Here is a 15,050-nt window from a genome sequence, read left to right on the forward strand (position 1 = left end):
TATGTAACCTACACTAAAACCTGCCCCAATTTATCTCCTTTTAAAACATCTAAATACAGTATAAAATATAACAATCTGTCACAACTCAACCTATCCTCATAAGACATGCTCTCCAATCCAGGCAACATCCTTGTAAATCTCCCTGGCACCCTCCCTAGACAATCCACATCTTTCCTGCAATGAGCTGACCAGAATTGAAAACAATATTCTGTGGGGAATAAGTAAGGTCTTGTATAGCTGCAACAGTACCTCATGGCTCTTGATCACTGTTTCACTGTGAATGAAGGCCAACACATCATAAGCCTCTTTACATCACTATCAAACGGTGCAGCAAAGTTGATCTGTGATCACTTTCTCCATAATGTTTGTCTACTTGGGAGATCAGGCACCTGACCTGGTTCATTCCCTGGTTTTATTTCTTAGTATACTACTACCACCTGCTTTTTTGTGAATGCTATAACACGAAACCTGGAGTTTGAGTTTAGAGTCAGAGAGAACCCAGAATGCCTCAGAACCACATTTTCAAGCTCACGCTTTGATAGTTTATTTAGCAGAAGCTACAGCAATTTGATTTCATGATCAATGCATTTCACATTTAAACAACATTTCCATGAGTATAGCCTTAATTAATATACCAAAAATCAATATTGCAATTCTACTTCAATAATTCAATTGTTTACGAGTGCATACGTCATTCTGCAAAGTAGTTTCGCCCTTCCAAGGAATTGAATAAACTTCAAAGTTGCAGTGTAGTCTCTGAAAAATGAAAAATAGTTATTTTTCATGTGTGAATTGTTTATTGTAGATCATTCCATATCAAATCCAACAACAGTCAAATCCAAAAGAAATTTTCTACATCCTTCCACCATGACCATCTTTGCTGTTGGCTGCCAAGGCTTTGAAATTCATTTTCTAAACATATCCCTCAAAGGCACCTCAAAATATTCCTTTGGGCACTCTTTTGACCATCTCCCAGCATCATATTTGGTTCTGATATTACTCATGAGGCATTTGGGGGATTCTGCAACAAAACTGACAATTGCAGTTTACTGTTTTTGTCATCAGGTACACGATCCTTTATCCGGAACGCTTGGGGGAGAATTTCGGATTTTGGAAAGCCAGATTTAAGCCCACCCGAATTCTGCTGCCGTATCCACCCCCACCCCCTTCCAGTTGCCCTGCCGTCTGCCGCCCGCCCTACTCGCCCTATCGGTTTCCCGGCTGCCCGACTCGGGCTGTCACCTCTCTCCTCACTTGCCAGATTTTGGAGCTTTCCAGATTTTACATGTCCGGATAAAGGATCGTGTACCTGCACTAGATCAACTTGTCAAACAGATTTGATTTTAAATGTTCAGTGAACTAGGAACAGTTTAATGATTGAATGCTACACTTCCATTAATACAACTAAGTATTCAAAATACAGACACCCCTTTCCACCCCCACAACAGCCCACCCCTCCTGCCCCTCTTCCCCCTTCCATGTTAGGGCAGTTCAACCTACATAAATTAACCTTTAAAATTCACAATCACTGTGATGATGTAATGGGGGGCGGGGGGGTGTATTATACTGACTGCTTCTCATTTATGGAGTGCTTGCTATTGGCTATGGCTGTAGAGATACTCCACTCTACTGGTATAACAGATAGAGATGCTTTCCCACTGGCCAGTATAGTGGTGGCTGAGAGTCTGTTAATAAAAGCTCTGTATTAATATAACACTTGTCTGGTCCATGTCTATGGCATATCAATTTTATTAAAAAACTCACATTCATTGATACTTCACTGAAACCTGGAAGATTCGAGATAGATCAAGATGCCGCCCGAGCTGGAGAATCTTTTCACCATTGGCTCCTGTGCTTTGAAGCATACAGGCAAGTGAACAATGTTGTGCAAGATGCTGTGAAGATGGACCACCTTATGGCTCTCCTCATACAAGTACCTTACTCCATGGTTAGGGAGAAAGTCATGTACCAGAATCCATGGAATCTCCTCAGAACCTATTATAATAGGCCACAAAATACTTTGTTTGCAAGATATCAACTTCATACTCGAAGACAAGCCAGAGAGAGTGAAGATGCTTTTGCACTCACACTAAAAGGGCTATCCAGAGCCAGTGCCTGTGTTGCTGTCACGGCAGAAGCCTACTGAGAATCCTTAATGTTGGACACATTCATAAGCAGATTGAGTCGGGATACATCAGACAACGCTTACTGGAGACCCCGGGCCTAACATTTAATGCCACTCTACAACAATTGAAGACCCTAAGGGCTGGGCTACAAAGTGCTAAAGCCCTTGAGAAGGAAAGAGGTGCTGAAGTGGCACCCCAAAAGCCCGCCCACAGCGATGATCCACTGCTGAGCGCCACTAAAGAAGTTGCTACTTCCACAGATTGGCACTGCATATACACTCAGTGCCCCACGCGACAAGCCGATTGTACACAACTGCAGAAAGCGAGGGCACTGGGCCAGACCTTGCCAGCCACAAGTGTCCTCATTTAGCTCACGCTGTGAGTTAAAGAGAGGGAAGAAGCAGCGCACAAGCGCTGCTAATAAGCAGGGGCGCCTCCATGAGACTCCTGTGTTGACTCATCCGAAATAGTGAGTGGAACTGCCAGTGATGATACGAGCTCTGGCAAATTGGCAGTGTGGGGAGACCCTGTTCTGGCATCGATGATGATAAACCAAGATGAACCCCACAGGCTGAAGCATTCCACGATGAAGGTAAACGGGGAACCTGTTGACTGTTTGATTCAGGTAGTACTGACAGCTACATCCACCCTATGACTGCAAGATCCCTGAATCTTAATCTCTATCCACCCAAGCACAAATTTCTATGGCTTGTTCTGGACTAAAACAAGACATTACAAACTGCTGCAGAATAACCCTGAATGTACAGGGAAATGAATACAAAGATATCAAATTACACCTGCTACCTGGTCTGTGCTCTCTGCTGATATTAGGGCTAGATTTCCAGTGCCAAATGAAGAGCATTATACTGGCATTTAACAGCCTGCTACTATCAATCACTGTACCCCAAGAGGCTGTTTGTGGGCTGTCAACTCAAGATTAAACCCCCGCGTCTTTTTACCAATCTAACCCCGGATTGTAAGCCTATAGCTACAAAGTGTAGGCACTGTAGCAAAGAGGACAAACTCTTTATTAAGAACGTTAGTTGTTCATGGAGAGAAAAAATCATCAAACCCAGTACAAGTCCTTGTCATGCACAAGTAGGAGTGATCAAAAATGGCACGAAACGTAGAATGGTTATGGACTACAGCCAAACTATAAACAGGTTTACGCAACTGGATGCTTATCCCCTGCCACGTAGCTCAGACATGGTAAACCAGTTTGCATAGTACAAAATATACTCCACAATCGATTTGAAACCAGTCTAGCATCAGATACCCATTCACAAGGATGAAAGGCAGCTTAATGCTTTAGAGGCAGACAGAAGACTATTTCAATTTAAGAAGGTCCCTTTTGGAGTTACCAATGGTGTTTCGGTTTTCCAAAGAGAAATGGATAAGCTAGTAGATGCTCACAACTTGCAAGCCACCTACCCTTATCTGGACAATGTCACTATATGTGGCAAGGACTCAAATGATCACAATCATTACTTAGAGAAGTTCCTCCAGGTGGTCAAGGATTTGAACTTGACCCTTAACAATGACGAGTGTGTATACCGCACTAAACGCATGGCTATACGGGGCTACATTGTGAGTAAGGAGAGATCAGCCCTGACTCAGAGAGAATGAGACCACTCATGGAGCTTCCCCCATCTGCGACGCAAAAGTCCCTCAAGCGCTGCATGGGTTTTTTCTCCTTTCACGCTCATTGGGTGCAGAATTATGCAGATAAGGCGCAGCCACAATTTAAAACAACTATTTTCCCCTGTCTGAAGAAGCCCTCCATGATTTTGAACACATCAAACAGGACATAGCCAAGTCAGTTATTGATGAGGATTGACCATTCCAAGTGGAATCTGACTCGTCTGATTGGGCTTTAGCAACAACACTAAATCAAACTGTTAGACCTGTGGCCTTTTTCTCTTGGAGATTACACGGGCCAGAGGTCAGGCAATCCTCGATTCAAAAGGAAGCGCAAGCCATTGTAGAATCCATTTGATATTGGAGACACCTTTTAGCCAGAAAGAAATTCACATTACCGACTGATCAAAAATCTGTTGCCTGCATATTCATCACTAAATTGAAGAACAAGGTTAAAATGATAAGATCATGCGTTAGCGAATTGAGCTTTCTACTTATAATTATGATATACTCTATCACCCAGGAAAGTTCAATGACGCCCCCTCCCCCCACCGATGCTCTTTCTCGCATGACTAGCGAGTGCCCAGTCTGTGCAGAGTGTAAACCATGCTATTACAAACCTCCCACTTCTGTGCTGATTAAGACGTCTAGACCCTTCAAATGCCTCAGCATGGATTTTAAAGGACTGCCACCCTCAAACAATAGAATGTCTTCTTAACATCTCTCATTTTCTCTTCACTATACCATGTGCTGATGTTTCTGCTAGTACTGTTATTAAATGTCTTGATATGATTTTCAGTATTTTCAGTTATCCTAACTTCATTCATTATGTCAGAGGGTCAGATTTCATGAGAACAGAACTTAGGCAATACCTTCTTGATAGGGGAATTGCTACTAGTCGTATTACAAGCTATAACCCACGGGGGTAATGGTCAGGTGGAGTGAGGTAATGGTACAATCTGGAAAGAGACCACTCTTGCACTGAAGTTGAAAAGTTTCCCCATCAGCTGCTGGCAAGACATGCTACCAGGGGCATTACACTCTATTTGTACACTGCTTTGTACAGCTACCAACGGGTTTTTACTTTCCCAGAAAATCAAAGATTGGATCAACCTTGCCGACTTGGTTTTGAGCCTGGAGAAGTCTTATTAAGAAAACATGTTAGACTCAGCAATCTGACCCGCTTGTAGAACGTGTTCAACTGCTTCATGCTAACCTGCAGTATGCTCATGTTGCTTTTCCTGATGGGAGAGAGGATACAGTTTCCCTTAGAGACCTGGCTTCACCTGGTCTATGATCTGTTCACCCTTCCACCATTCTGCCCTCCCCACCACGAGAGAATCAGTTACTTGATGCATTGCCCAAGGAACAATACTCTCCACGTGAGAATGTTGCCTCCACTCTCCACAGCTGATGCAAAAAGTCCTTAGGAGATAAAGATCTGCTCATATTTCTAAACCTCCCGAGAGACAGTGTTATGACCATTTCTAGTCGTAGACGTAATTACCAAGGCTACTTACTGTTATCTCTGTAGCCTGTTTTCTGGTATGTGTTCCAATTAATTCTGGTTTTGTATAATCCTGCTGTAAACCCTTACCTCTGAAATTTTTAACCTGCTTGCTTTTCCTGCTTTGGTCAGTATAATATTTTATTAAAATAGGTCAATTTTTGTTGGAGGGGGTGTGAATGTGATGATGTAATGGGGGGTGTATTATACTGACTGCTTCTCATGTATGGAGTTGCTTGCTATTGGCTATGGAGATGCTCCACCCTACTGGTATAACAGATGGAGATGCTTTCCCACTATGGTGGCTGGGAGTCTTAATAAAAGCCCTATATTAGTACAACACTTAGTGTGATATGCCATTGACATGGACCAGACATCACACTATTCAAAAATGGGACATAGAATAACATTCTTGAGGAATTGTCAGGAAAAGTAAAGATGAACAATCTTTCTTTCAACTTGTTTCCTGACACAGGAAAAGGAAAATTGCAATATGCCCCATTTCCTAGGAACACTCCCCCAGCCTCTAACGTGGGTACAGTAACGCTTGTAACGAAAGGTGCACATACAGAAAATTCCAAACATCCACTGATTATTCCAATTATTTTGACTCTGGCTCACCAGAGCAATGTTCCCTACATGCCTGGTTCCAATGCTCTCTTGAAGCTTAATGGAAAATTTAGGTAAATTTTTATCAAAAAAATTAAATTAAAACTGTGCTGGGGTATTCAAGGGAATTACACAAAATCTGCTGGCCTTGCATCAAAGGTTTCAAGAATGTTGAATTATCCAAATTTTACTGAAGTAGGAACTTTTTCACTAAAAAATGCTGCTGCAAAAGTGTAGATTAGCTGCTCAAAGTACAGGGTATAATTTTTTTTTTAAATATTAAGTCACTAGTCAACCACTGGTACAAGGAAATAGGTTTATAAAAACACTCAGGGTTCAAGTAGATACTACTGATAAGCAATTAATTTCTGCAAGCATCAGGGGAGGAGGCAGTGGGGGAGGACCAATTAATTTGATCTACAAATTACAAATTCCACCTTTTATAATAAACATTTTTAAAATCTTACCTTCATCGGTAAAGTAAAAGCACAGATTTCCAGCTGTTTAGCTTCATATTTCTGGCATTCGGTTTTCCCCAGATACATTTCAATAAAGAATACTTTACCAGCAACAACCTGATGGTAGAAGAACAATATTGAAATTACAGCATGACCATATTTAACAGAATACAAGACCCACTTTCCCCCCCCCCCCCCCCCCCCAAAAAGTTTGGCTTAAAATATCCCCTAGGTCTTGTATGTGATGTTGAAATTAGTCTGATTCCCCCACTGCCTGACTCCAGTATCAGGGAGGGAGGGAGGGATTCCCCCACTGCCCACTCAGCATTGCCACAATGGCTGCTCACTGAGCTTCAAGCAGCTGCAGCTATCTAGGAAGTGGGCCCACAGCTTCGAGGGCCACCTTCCCCAGGTTGTCCTGTGCTTTCCAGAGCCGCCGCTCACTTCCTCCAGTGAGAAGGCTGACAACGGCAGCCTACTCCAGCAGCTCAAGAGATGCAGGAGGAACCCCAGGCCCTGGGGCTGGGCGGCTTGCAGAGAAGCTGCACAGTAAAGTGAGTGAGAACTGAATTTAAAATATTCTGCTTACCTGTATATACACTAAAAAAAAATTCTTAACATTCCCTGCTGAAATGGGGGGGGGGGGGGGGTGGGGGAACCTTATGTCCATGGGTCTTGTATGCCATCAAATACTGTGTCTGCCTGTTCCGCGTCGGACTTGTCAGCCACAAACGAGCCTGCAGCTGACGTGGAAATTTTACCCCCTCCATAAATCTTCGTCCGCGAAGCCAAGCCAAAGAAAGAAAGAAAGCCATAACGTGGGAATGATCTTCTGCAATAGTGCATTTGCTCTCAACAATTCATTTCCACACAAAATTTATTCTTTAGATTTAATAAATGCAAACAAACAGGAATTTCCTTAGAAATTACAGAATTTGGATTACATAGTGTTTTATTAACATGATGCACCATTTCAATGTGAACATTTACAGAGAAGGCTCAGTTAATCCAGCATGTTCAGGTCTCAGAAACACAGGAGACAGGAGTAGAAGGTCATCTGCCCTGTTGAGCCTGGTCTACCTTTCAATAAGATCATGGCTGACCTGGCCATAGACTTCACTCCAGTTATCCACCAGTTCTCCATAATCTTTAGTTCACCCATTACTAAAAAATGTCAGTGTCTTAAATACATTTAATACAGCAGCCTCTATTACTCCTTTGGGCAGAAGTTTCTTGATTCAGTGCTCTGTCTTGTCATCTCTGCCCAAATCCAATCCCCTAATCTTGAGGCTCTGTTCTGTAGTTGTGATTTTGCCTGCCAGTAGAGACAATTCCTTTTTTTAAAATAAATATAAATGTTTTGTCAGTCAGGCTACCCAACACCTCCTCAAATTAACCTCCTTATTTCCAGAATCAACCTGTTGAACCCCCTCAGAGCTAGGTGCAAAATCATCACTGAACCTCCCTGCTATTAAATTCAACCTCAATGAAGAGATAGAATAATCCAATCTTGACTATTCCAACGATTTTCCTTCTGGCTCCAAGAAGTCTGCTTTGATTAATTGTACTGCAAACTAACTGTGATTCTTGTACAAGCACTCCCAGGTCTCTCTGAACCACACTATGCTACAATTTTCTTTCACTATTTAAATAGCCATTTTCACTATGTCTTGTTTATGCTTAGAGAAAAAAATCCATTAAAAATTCAAATGCTAATTTCCTAAAGACATGGGGCCCATTTATGGGCCATCACCACAATCTAAAGTTCTAAGACTGTTGTGTTGTCAGTTTGAGTGGTTATCACTTGATACCCACATGCTAGGTTTTTTTCTAACCGTCAAATGGAAGGGGTTTTGATTAAAGGTTTTTTTTCTTTTTCTTCATTGACTATTATATTTTAAATATAACTATGATTTAGGGGTTTTGCTAAATTTATATGTACTCTTTCTTTATTAGGTTGTGCTTTGGGATTCATTTATATGATTATGCTTGCAGGGGTTTTTTTTAAATCTGTTCCCTGCAAGGACATAGTCATAAAGCAAACTATGCTTGTTTTGACAAGCTGAAACTATTCATTCATGAGGGTCCTTTGAGGTCCATTGTTGACTGATTGAAAAGTGCAGATTCTCAAGAGTTTCTCACCTTCCCCCCACCCATTTTAAAATTACCATATGTAATATACTTTCCCCAATAACTCAATCAAAGAGACTTGTGTTGCTAATTTCCACAGACACTAGTTTGAAAGCGTTTTCAAACGAGTTCCCTTTCCTTTGTTGTAGTGAACAATTATCTGGGACTGTCCATCTCTCTGCAACTGGATCCTTGGCTTCATCAGCAGACCCCAATCAGCACAGATTATCTCCTCTACAATGAATATCAACAGCAGGGCACTAAAAGGTTATGTGCTTAGTCCCTTATGCTACTCTGTACACTCAACTGTGGGACAGAGGTAGAGTGGGTTACAAGAAGTTCCTGGGCATCCAATATTTTACAACCTTTCCTGGAGCCAGTACATACAAACAATCCTGAATAAGGCACCCCAAAACCTCTACTTTTTAAAGAATTTGAGGAGATTTGACATGTCGTTGAACGGTATCAACCCAACAGGTGCACTGACTGGTTGCATCACAGCCTGGTTTGGGAATTAGATTTTCCAAAAATGGGCAGGCTTCCAGAAGTTAACAAACATACCCAGGTTCATCATAGGCTCTGACATCCCATCCACTGAATGCATCTATGTGAGGCACTGCCTCAAGAAGCTACCCACAAAGGACCTCCATCACCCAGGCCACAACCTCTTCGCACTGCTACCTTCAGATACAAGGTACAGAAGCATGAAAACCAATGGGTTCAAGATCAGTTTCTTTCATCAGCTATCATGAACAACTTATTACACTAATCAGGGACTGCTTGGACACCACAAAAACCACTGTCTGAACTATGGCTAAAACAGTTCACACTAAGACAATTGAATATTTATTATATTTTTTATTTGCTGTCTTTTTAATTCAATTCAGTATGCTATTTTAATTGTTTTAATAGTTGATTTTTTTTGCCAAGTTCCTGTTCAGCTGCAGCAAGAATCTTGGTGCACACGTGCAATTTACAATATTCATGTAAATAAACTGATTATCAAATTAAAAATGAAAAACATGACAAATTAAATAAAACTCTTGCAGCATAGGGAGAACTTTTCTCAAAATAAATTATTATGGATACCATGGATTTTCTATCAATAACTGCCATTCTTCAACAACAGTAGAACAATTTGTATTGTTCATTAAAGGAAAATTGGCAGGTCAATTATTCCCTTGAGACTTCAGGATTGGATCCAAGTTTCTGATATGCGAAAACATGACAGTACAAACCAATGGTCTCTCTTACTACAAGTTCCATCCAACACATCACAAGTCTGAGATTAGTCTGGCAACATTTTGTTGCGTCAAGATTTGAGTAGCTGTGGGAGTAAACAAAGCTGAAATTATCCAACAGGGAAGTCGAGCAATTTCCATGATCCAGAAACGAACCTAGGCTCAGTAAATGGGAAAGATTGAGAAGAACATCCAAAGCTACAACAGCAGGTGTAAAACTTAGAAACATAATGAAGTGAGAAACAGACTTCAGGAGAATATAGATAAATAGATTAATGACAAAACAATGCAGGGAAAGTAACAGATCATAGAAAGATGGCTGAGGCAATATAACAAAAAGCACAATTTTAAATACTCCACACTAAGCTCAAAAATCCTAAATTGATCCATATTCTCAACCTATTTCTCATTAACGGATTATGTGTCAAAGTCGAGAAGGAAAATGGTAAAAAGAATTCTAAAATTCCCAACACAAGTTTAATTTTGAGAACCGAGTTCCATTTCTACCCAAGAGGAGTAACTCATCGACTTATCCAACTGTAATAATCACACATGTTAATTGCAAATAGTACAATCTAAAATCTGGAACTGATAATCCCCCATTTCTTGTGGTCTTCTGAAGAATGGGCTTTGTTTATACATAGTTTCTTCCCCTGCCATATGCAAGTAGAAAAAACCAAATCTAGTGATTTGAAAATAGATTTGGGAATAAAAATTGGTAATACGAGAAATTTTGAGGTACAAAAATTTAGGTAAAATGTTCATTTTAATTGAATTAGTAAGAGTGACCAACCTGATAAAAGATGCTTAATCATTATTGAGTTAATATCAAAAAATTCTTACACTAAATTTTTGTAACTTTTCAGAATTGTTATTCCTAAATATTGGAATTGATCTTCCACAATTTTAAACAGAAAATGGAATAACCCGCAAAAGCACATTGACGGTAAAAGTTCACTCTTGTGTAAATTGAATTTATAACCTGAAAACTAAATTGATCAAACAAAATTAATAGTTTTGGTATAGTATTTGAAATAGAAAGCAATGTAATCTGATAAACTTTATGTTCAATTATTCCTAATTATATCTTTAAATTCTTTTCACTATCAGAGACCAACTGCTAACGGTTCAAGTACTATATCAAAAAAGCAAAGGACTTAATGAGCAACCCTGCTGTGTTCCTCGATTAAGACTAAACCTTTTCAATTGCTGTATCTTGGAACGAATCAATGCCATAGGGCATGAAAACAATAATTTAATTTGATTAAAAACTACACCAAAATAAAATGATTTTTCCTTGGCATTATGGACAACCATCTTTTTCAGCTGTCCTTGCTGGATGCAGGTTTCAAGAAATGGCAAAGAATAGGCATACAAATTTTTAATGATCTCCTTGTTTGAGATAATTTTGCCTCTTGATCAGCCAAATTTAATCTTTCCAACAGATTTTTGTTAGATATTTACAAATTAGACATTTTGTTCAGTCTAAGCTTTCTGATTTCCTGTGAATTTCAAATATTAATATTCTTGATTTATTTTTTAACTTGCCATTTTATCTTTATGGTGGAATGATATCATTCATTTTATAAAAATCTATTGAATTTTTAAAAATCAGTCCCCATACTGGGATCAAGAGCGATTGGGAATGAGATTTGAACATAAATTTTCAGAAGAAGATTGGTACTCTAGTCTCATTTTGATTCATGAATCCCCACTTTGTGCTAGGCATTGCATATTACAATTTAAGGTATTACACAGAACTCCTATGTCCAAACTTAAAATTATCTAATTTTTTTATGCAGCTATTGATCCACCCTTGAGTAATGTAAAATTTTTGAAGTTTCTCTGATACATATGGTTTTGGAGTGCCCTCATTTAGAGAGATTTTGAAAGACTTTTTCCAAACTTTATCAATGATTTTTAAGATTAACTTAAAACCTTGCCCGTTAATTGCTCGGTTTGGTTTTTCTCGTGACCCAGAGAAACCTACATCAGCATCTCAGGAAAAAGTTTTAGTTTTTATCATGTGGATAGCCAGATGAGCAATCTTACTGAAATGGAAAAATGATTCATCCCCTACTCCTTCTTTGGCTTGGCTTCGCGGACGAAGATTTATGGAGGGGGTAAATGTGCAGGCTCATTCCTATACAGTGGTTATATGATGTAATGTCCTATTTAAGTTTGGAGAAAATTAGATGCAATATTAAAGATAAAAAGTTTCAATTTATAAAGTTGTGGGGCCCATTCTTTGAATGTTACTATAATTGGAAGAATTATAGTGTGCTCCAGAGATTCACTGCTGGATATCTGGGGGTCACCATTGGATCCACATTTGTTTTTATTTATTATGCAAGGTATCCTTGATTAGAGTGAGGGGGTAGATTAGATTTAGTTTTTTTCCCTTTCCTCCCTTTTCTCCTCTCCCAACTTTTTATTTGGCTCAACTCAACAAACAGGTTTAATATGGCTATACAGATCAATTCATATTGTTTCTGTTTATTAAGGAATTATTGACATAGTTTCTTTTTTGGATGCTTACGTGTATACAAATGATTTGTTATGTGCTTTCTTTTCTAAAACTAATGCAAGTTTATATGTTAAACTTAATAAAAATATTTTAAAAAGAAATAAATACTCCACATAAAATTCCTTGAAGGCTGTAGGCCAAACTGATGCAACTGCTTGAAAAAAAAGCATAAACAATATGAATTGACAGCAAGTCAAAGCAGGGAAGATTGGGCACACCCTTAAGGAAAGTTTACACCAGGTGCTCCAGTATTTTGTTTACAATATCATTATTACTAGGCAAACAGTGAAGTCTGGTTCAATGAGAAGAGCATACCAGAAGCAGAAACAGAATTAATGACAGGATGATTATGCTTGCGAAATAGTAAGCAGTGAACAGAGCTCAGTGATTGCACAAGCAAGCAACAATTCTACATTTTTTACAAATCTAGTCATGAAGGGTGGACAAGTCAGCTGCAAGGCATAAGGAACAAGTTTTAGCATGACATTACCAAAACCAAGCAGAAGGATCTGCAATAGTTGTGCCAGGAATGTGGAGTGGATAATTATTGCGGCAGCCTCCCAAGATCCCACTGTCACAGAAGCCATCATCAAGAAATGGGATTCACTCCACTGTTTGAAGAAGAAAAAAAACAGCCCAAGTACTAAATAGTGGAAAGGTTATGGGACAAGGCAACTATTCATAGCAGAACTAACTATACCTTGGCTGTGCTATTCCATTTGTACCAAGGGTCTTTGACCTGAAAGAGCTCTCTTTTTTCCTGATGATTTCCAGCACTTAATGCTTTTGCAACATGTATTAAAAGTAGTTCCTCTTACGTTAAAAAGGCTGCAGTTTCAGGAATAAAAATCCCTGCTTAACCACTTAGTGTAATTGAATAGGCTATTGATTGTCAATAAATAAATTGAATATGGAATCTAAAATAAAAATTGTTAGATTTACTCAGGTCAGGCTCAATCTGTGGGAAGAGAAACAAAATTAAAGTTTCAGGTCAGAGATTCTTCATCAGAACTGTGAAGGAGACAAACTTGTTAAGCTGAAGATAAAACCAGGGTAACACCAGGAGGATCCAAGCATCAGGACATGATCAGTGAATGTCAGGACCCAGGAGGGGGTCAGTAGGGAAGGGCAGGTGGAAGGGAAACAAACAGAGAAACTTAGGAGTACGTAAATAGTTCCCTGAAAGTGGACAGAGATAGCCAAGGAAAGAAGAAGTGTATGTTTTGATTGTCTATATTGATCAAAGCTTTGGAATGCAAGAGTTGGGAAGTTATGTTACAGGTGTACAAGACATCATTAGGCTGTATGTGGAATAATGTGTGCAGATCAGGTCATTACACTAGAGCAAGGGTGTAACTGAGCAAGAGAGAGTAGAAAAGATTCACAAGGACATTGCCAGATTTGGAAAGTTTGATTTACAAGGAAAGACTGAATGGGCTGCAACAGTTTTCCCTGGAGAGAAAGAAGCTGAGGGGTTATCTGAACAGAGAGGTTTATGAAATCTTGAAGAATGACAAGATGGATGGTCAAGTCTCTTCTCCACCCCACCATTCCCAGGTAAAATAAATCTAAAACTGGAGGGCAAAGAGAAGGAAAAGATTTAAAGAGGATCTTTCTCTAGAGGTTGATGAGCATATGGAAGAGGCAGCCACAAGTTCAATGTTTAAATGCCATTTGAACATGTACCTGTTTGGAGTAACTCAGGTAGGTATCTTGGTTGGCACAGACAAATTTGGCCAAAAGGCATTTTTCATGCTGTGCAACCCTTATGAGCTATAAACATGGTTATCTGGACAATGAGTGAATGGGAACAATTTGACAGCAAGTCAAAGCAGGGAAGATTGGGCACACCCTTAAGGGAGGTGAAGAAACTAACAGACAAGCAGCTAGATGACAGATACAGTCTGGGTGAAGGGAAACCACTTTTGCCTCCAATAGGTGCCATTTGACACACGGTCTCAGCATTTTCGGGATTTTATGCCAGATGCCTAGCATCGATTCCTGAGCATTAGTCAACCTCCAGCCCCCTGATCACAACTACCTCCCAATGCAGGTTTCGGTTCAATCATGTTCTCCGTTAACTACAGCCCCTCCCTCCAAGGACTCCACCTGTTGCTTGGCAGCCACGATCCTTTCGGTTTTGTAGACGGCAGCATCGTTGTTCTTCTTATTGTACTGCTCCACGGCGAACTCGGCGGCCTTGACGACTTCGGGGTCTTCTACCGAGATCTCGATGGGACCACCCACCATTGGCTCACCCTTCTCTCCCCAGGGGCGTGCGCCGCCCAGCTGCATCATCCCGATCACCAGCAACAGCTGCCTCCCGTCCATGTCCCCTGCGTCAGCCGTGTTTGTCAACGTGTTCCACCGTCTCCTTTTATGTAGCCGCCGCACGGTCCCACCCACCACTCTCAAACAACCAATGAGCGGGCTGGAGCCCGGGACACGTGCGGCTTGACAATGACCGTGTGACAGTGCTCGATATTCTGCTACTAACCCGCACAAACAGTGGTCTTTCCATTAGGAAGTCCATGATCCAGTTACAGAGAGGGTGGTTGAGTCCCAGGGAGGAGCGCTTCTCCACCCCCCTCTGGGGAATGACCGTGTACTAACACTGACACTGAGCAGCAGTCAGTGAACAGCAGCCTGCCATATGAGGCTTCATTCTCTAGGTGGGTGAGGATGGAGTGAAGCCACAAGACTATAGCATCGTCTGTGAAACGGTTTCTTCTATAGGCAAGTTGAAATAGATCCAGCATCTCTGGGAGATGGGCTTTGATGTGATCCATCACCAGATGCTCAAAGCATTTTATA

General features: G+C 40.4%; 1 protein-coding gene across 1 annotated transcript; it reads right to left on the bottom strand.

The window, feature by feature from the left end:
• Positions 1 to 519: 519 nt before the first annotated feature.
• LOC138760817 (cystatin-like) lies at positions 520 to 14,608 on the bottom strand. The gene is made up of 3 exons (XM_069931983.1): positions 14,346 to 14,608; positions 6,348 to 6,455; positions 520 to 756 (listed from the first exon to the last, which is right to left on the bottom strand). Exons 1-3 carry the CDS (start codon positions 14,565 to 14,567, stop codon positions 661 to 663), a joined length of 426 nt encoding a protein of 141 aa, XP_069788084.1. The 5' UTR covers positions 14,568 to 14,608; the 3' UTR covers positions 520 to 660.
• Between the last annotated feature and the right edge of the window lie 442 nt (positions 14,609 to 15,050).

This window comes from Narcine bancroftii, chromosome 4, assembly GCF_036971445.1.
Source record: "Narcine bancroftii isolate sNarBan1 chromosome 4, sNarBan1.hap1, whole genome shotgun sequence".
Lineage (NCBI taxonomy): Eukaryota > Metazoa > Chordata > Chondrichthyes > Torpediniformes > Narcinidae > Narcine > Narcine bancroftii.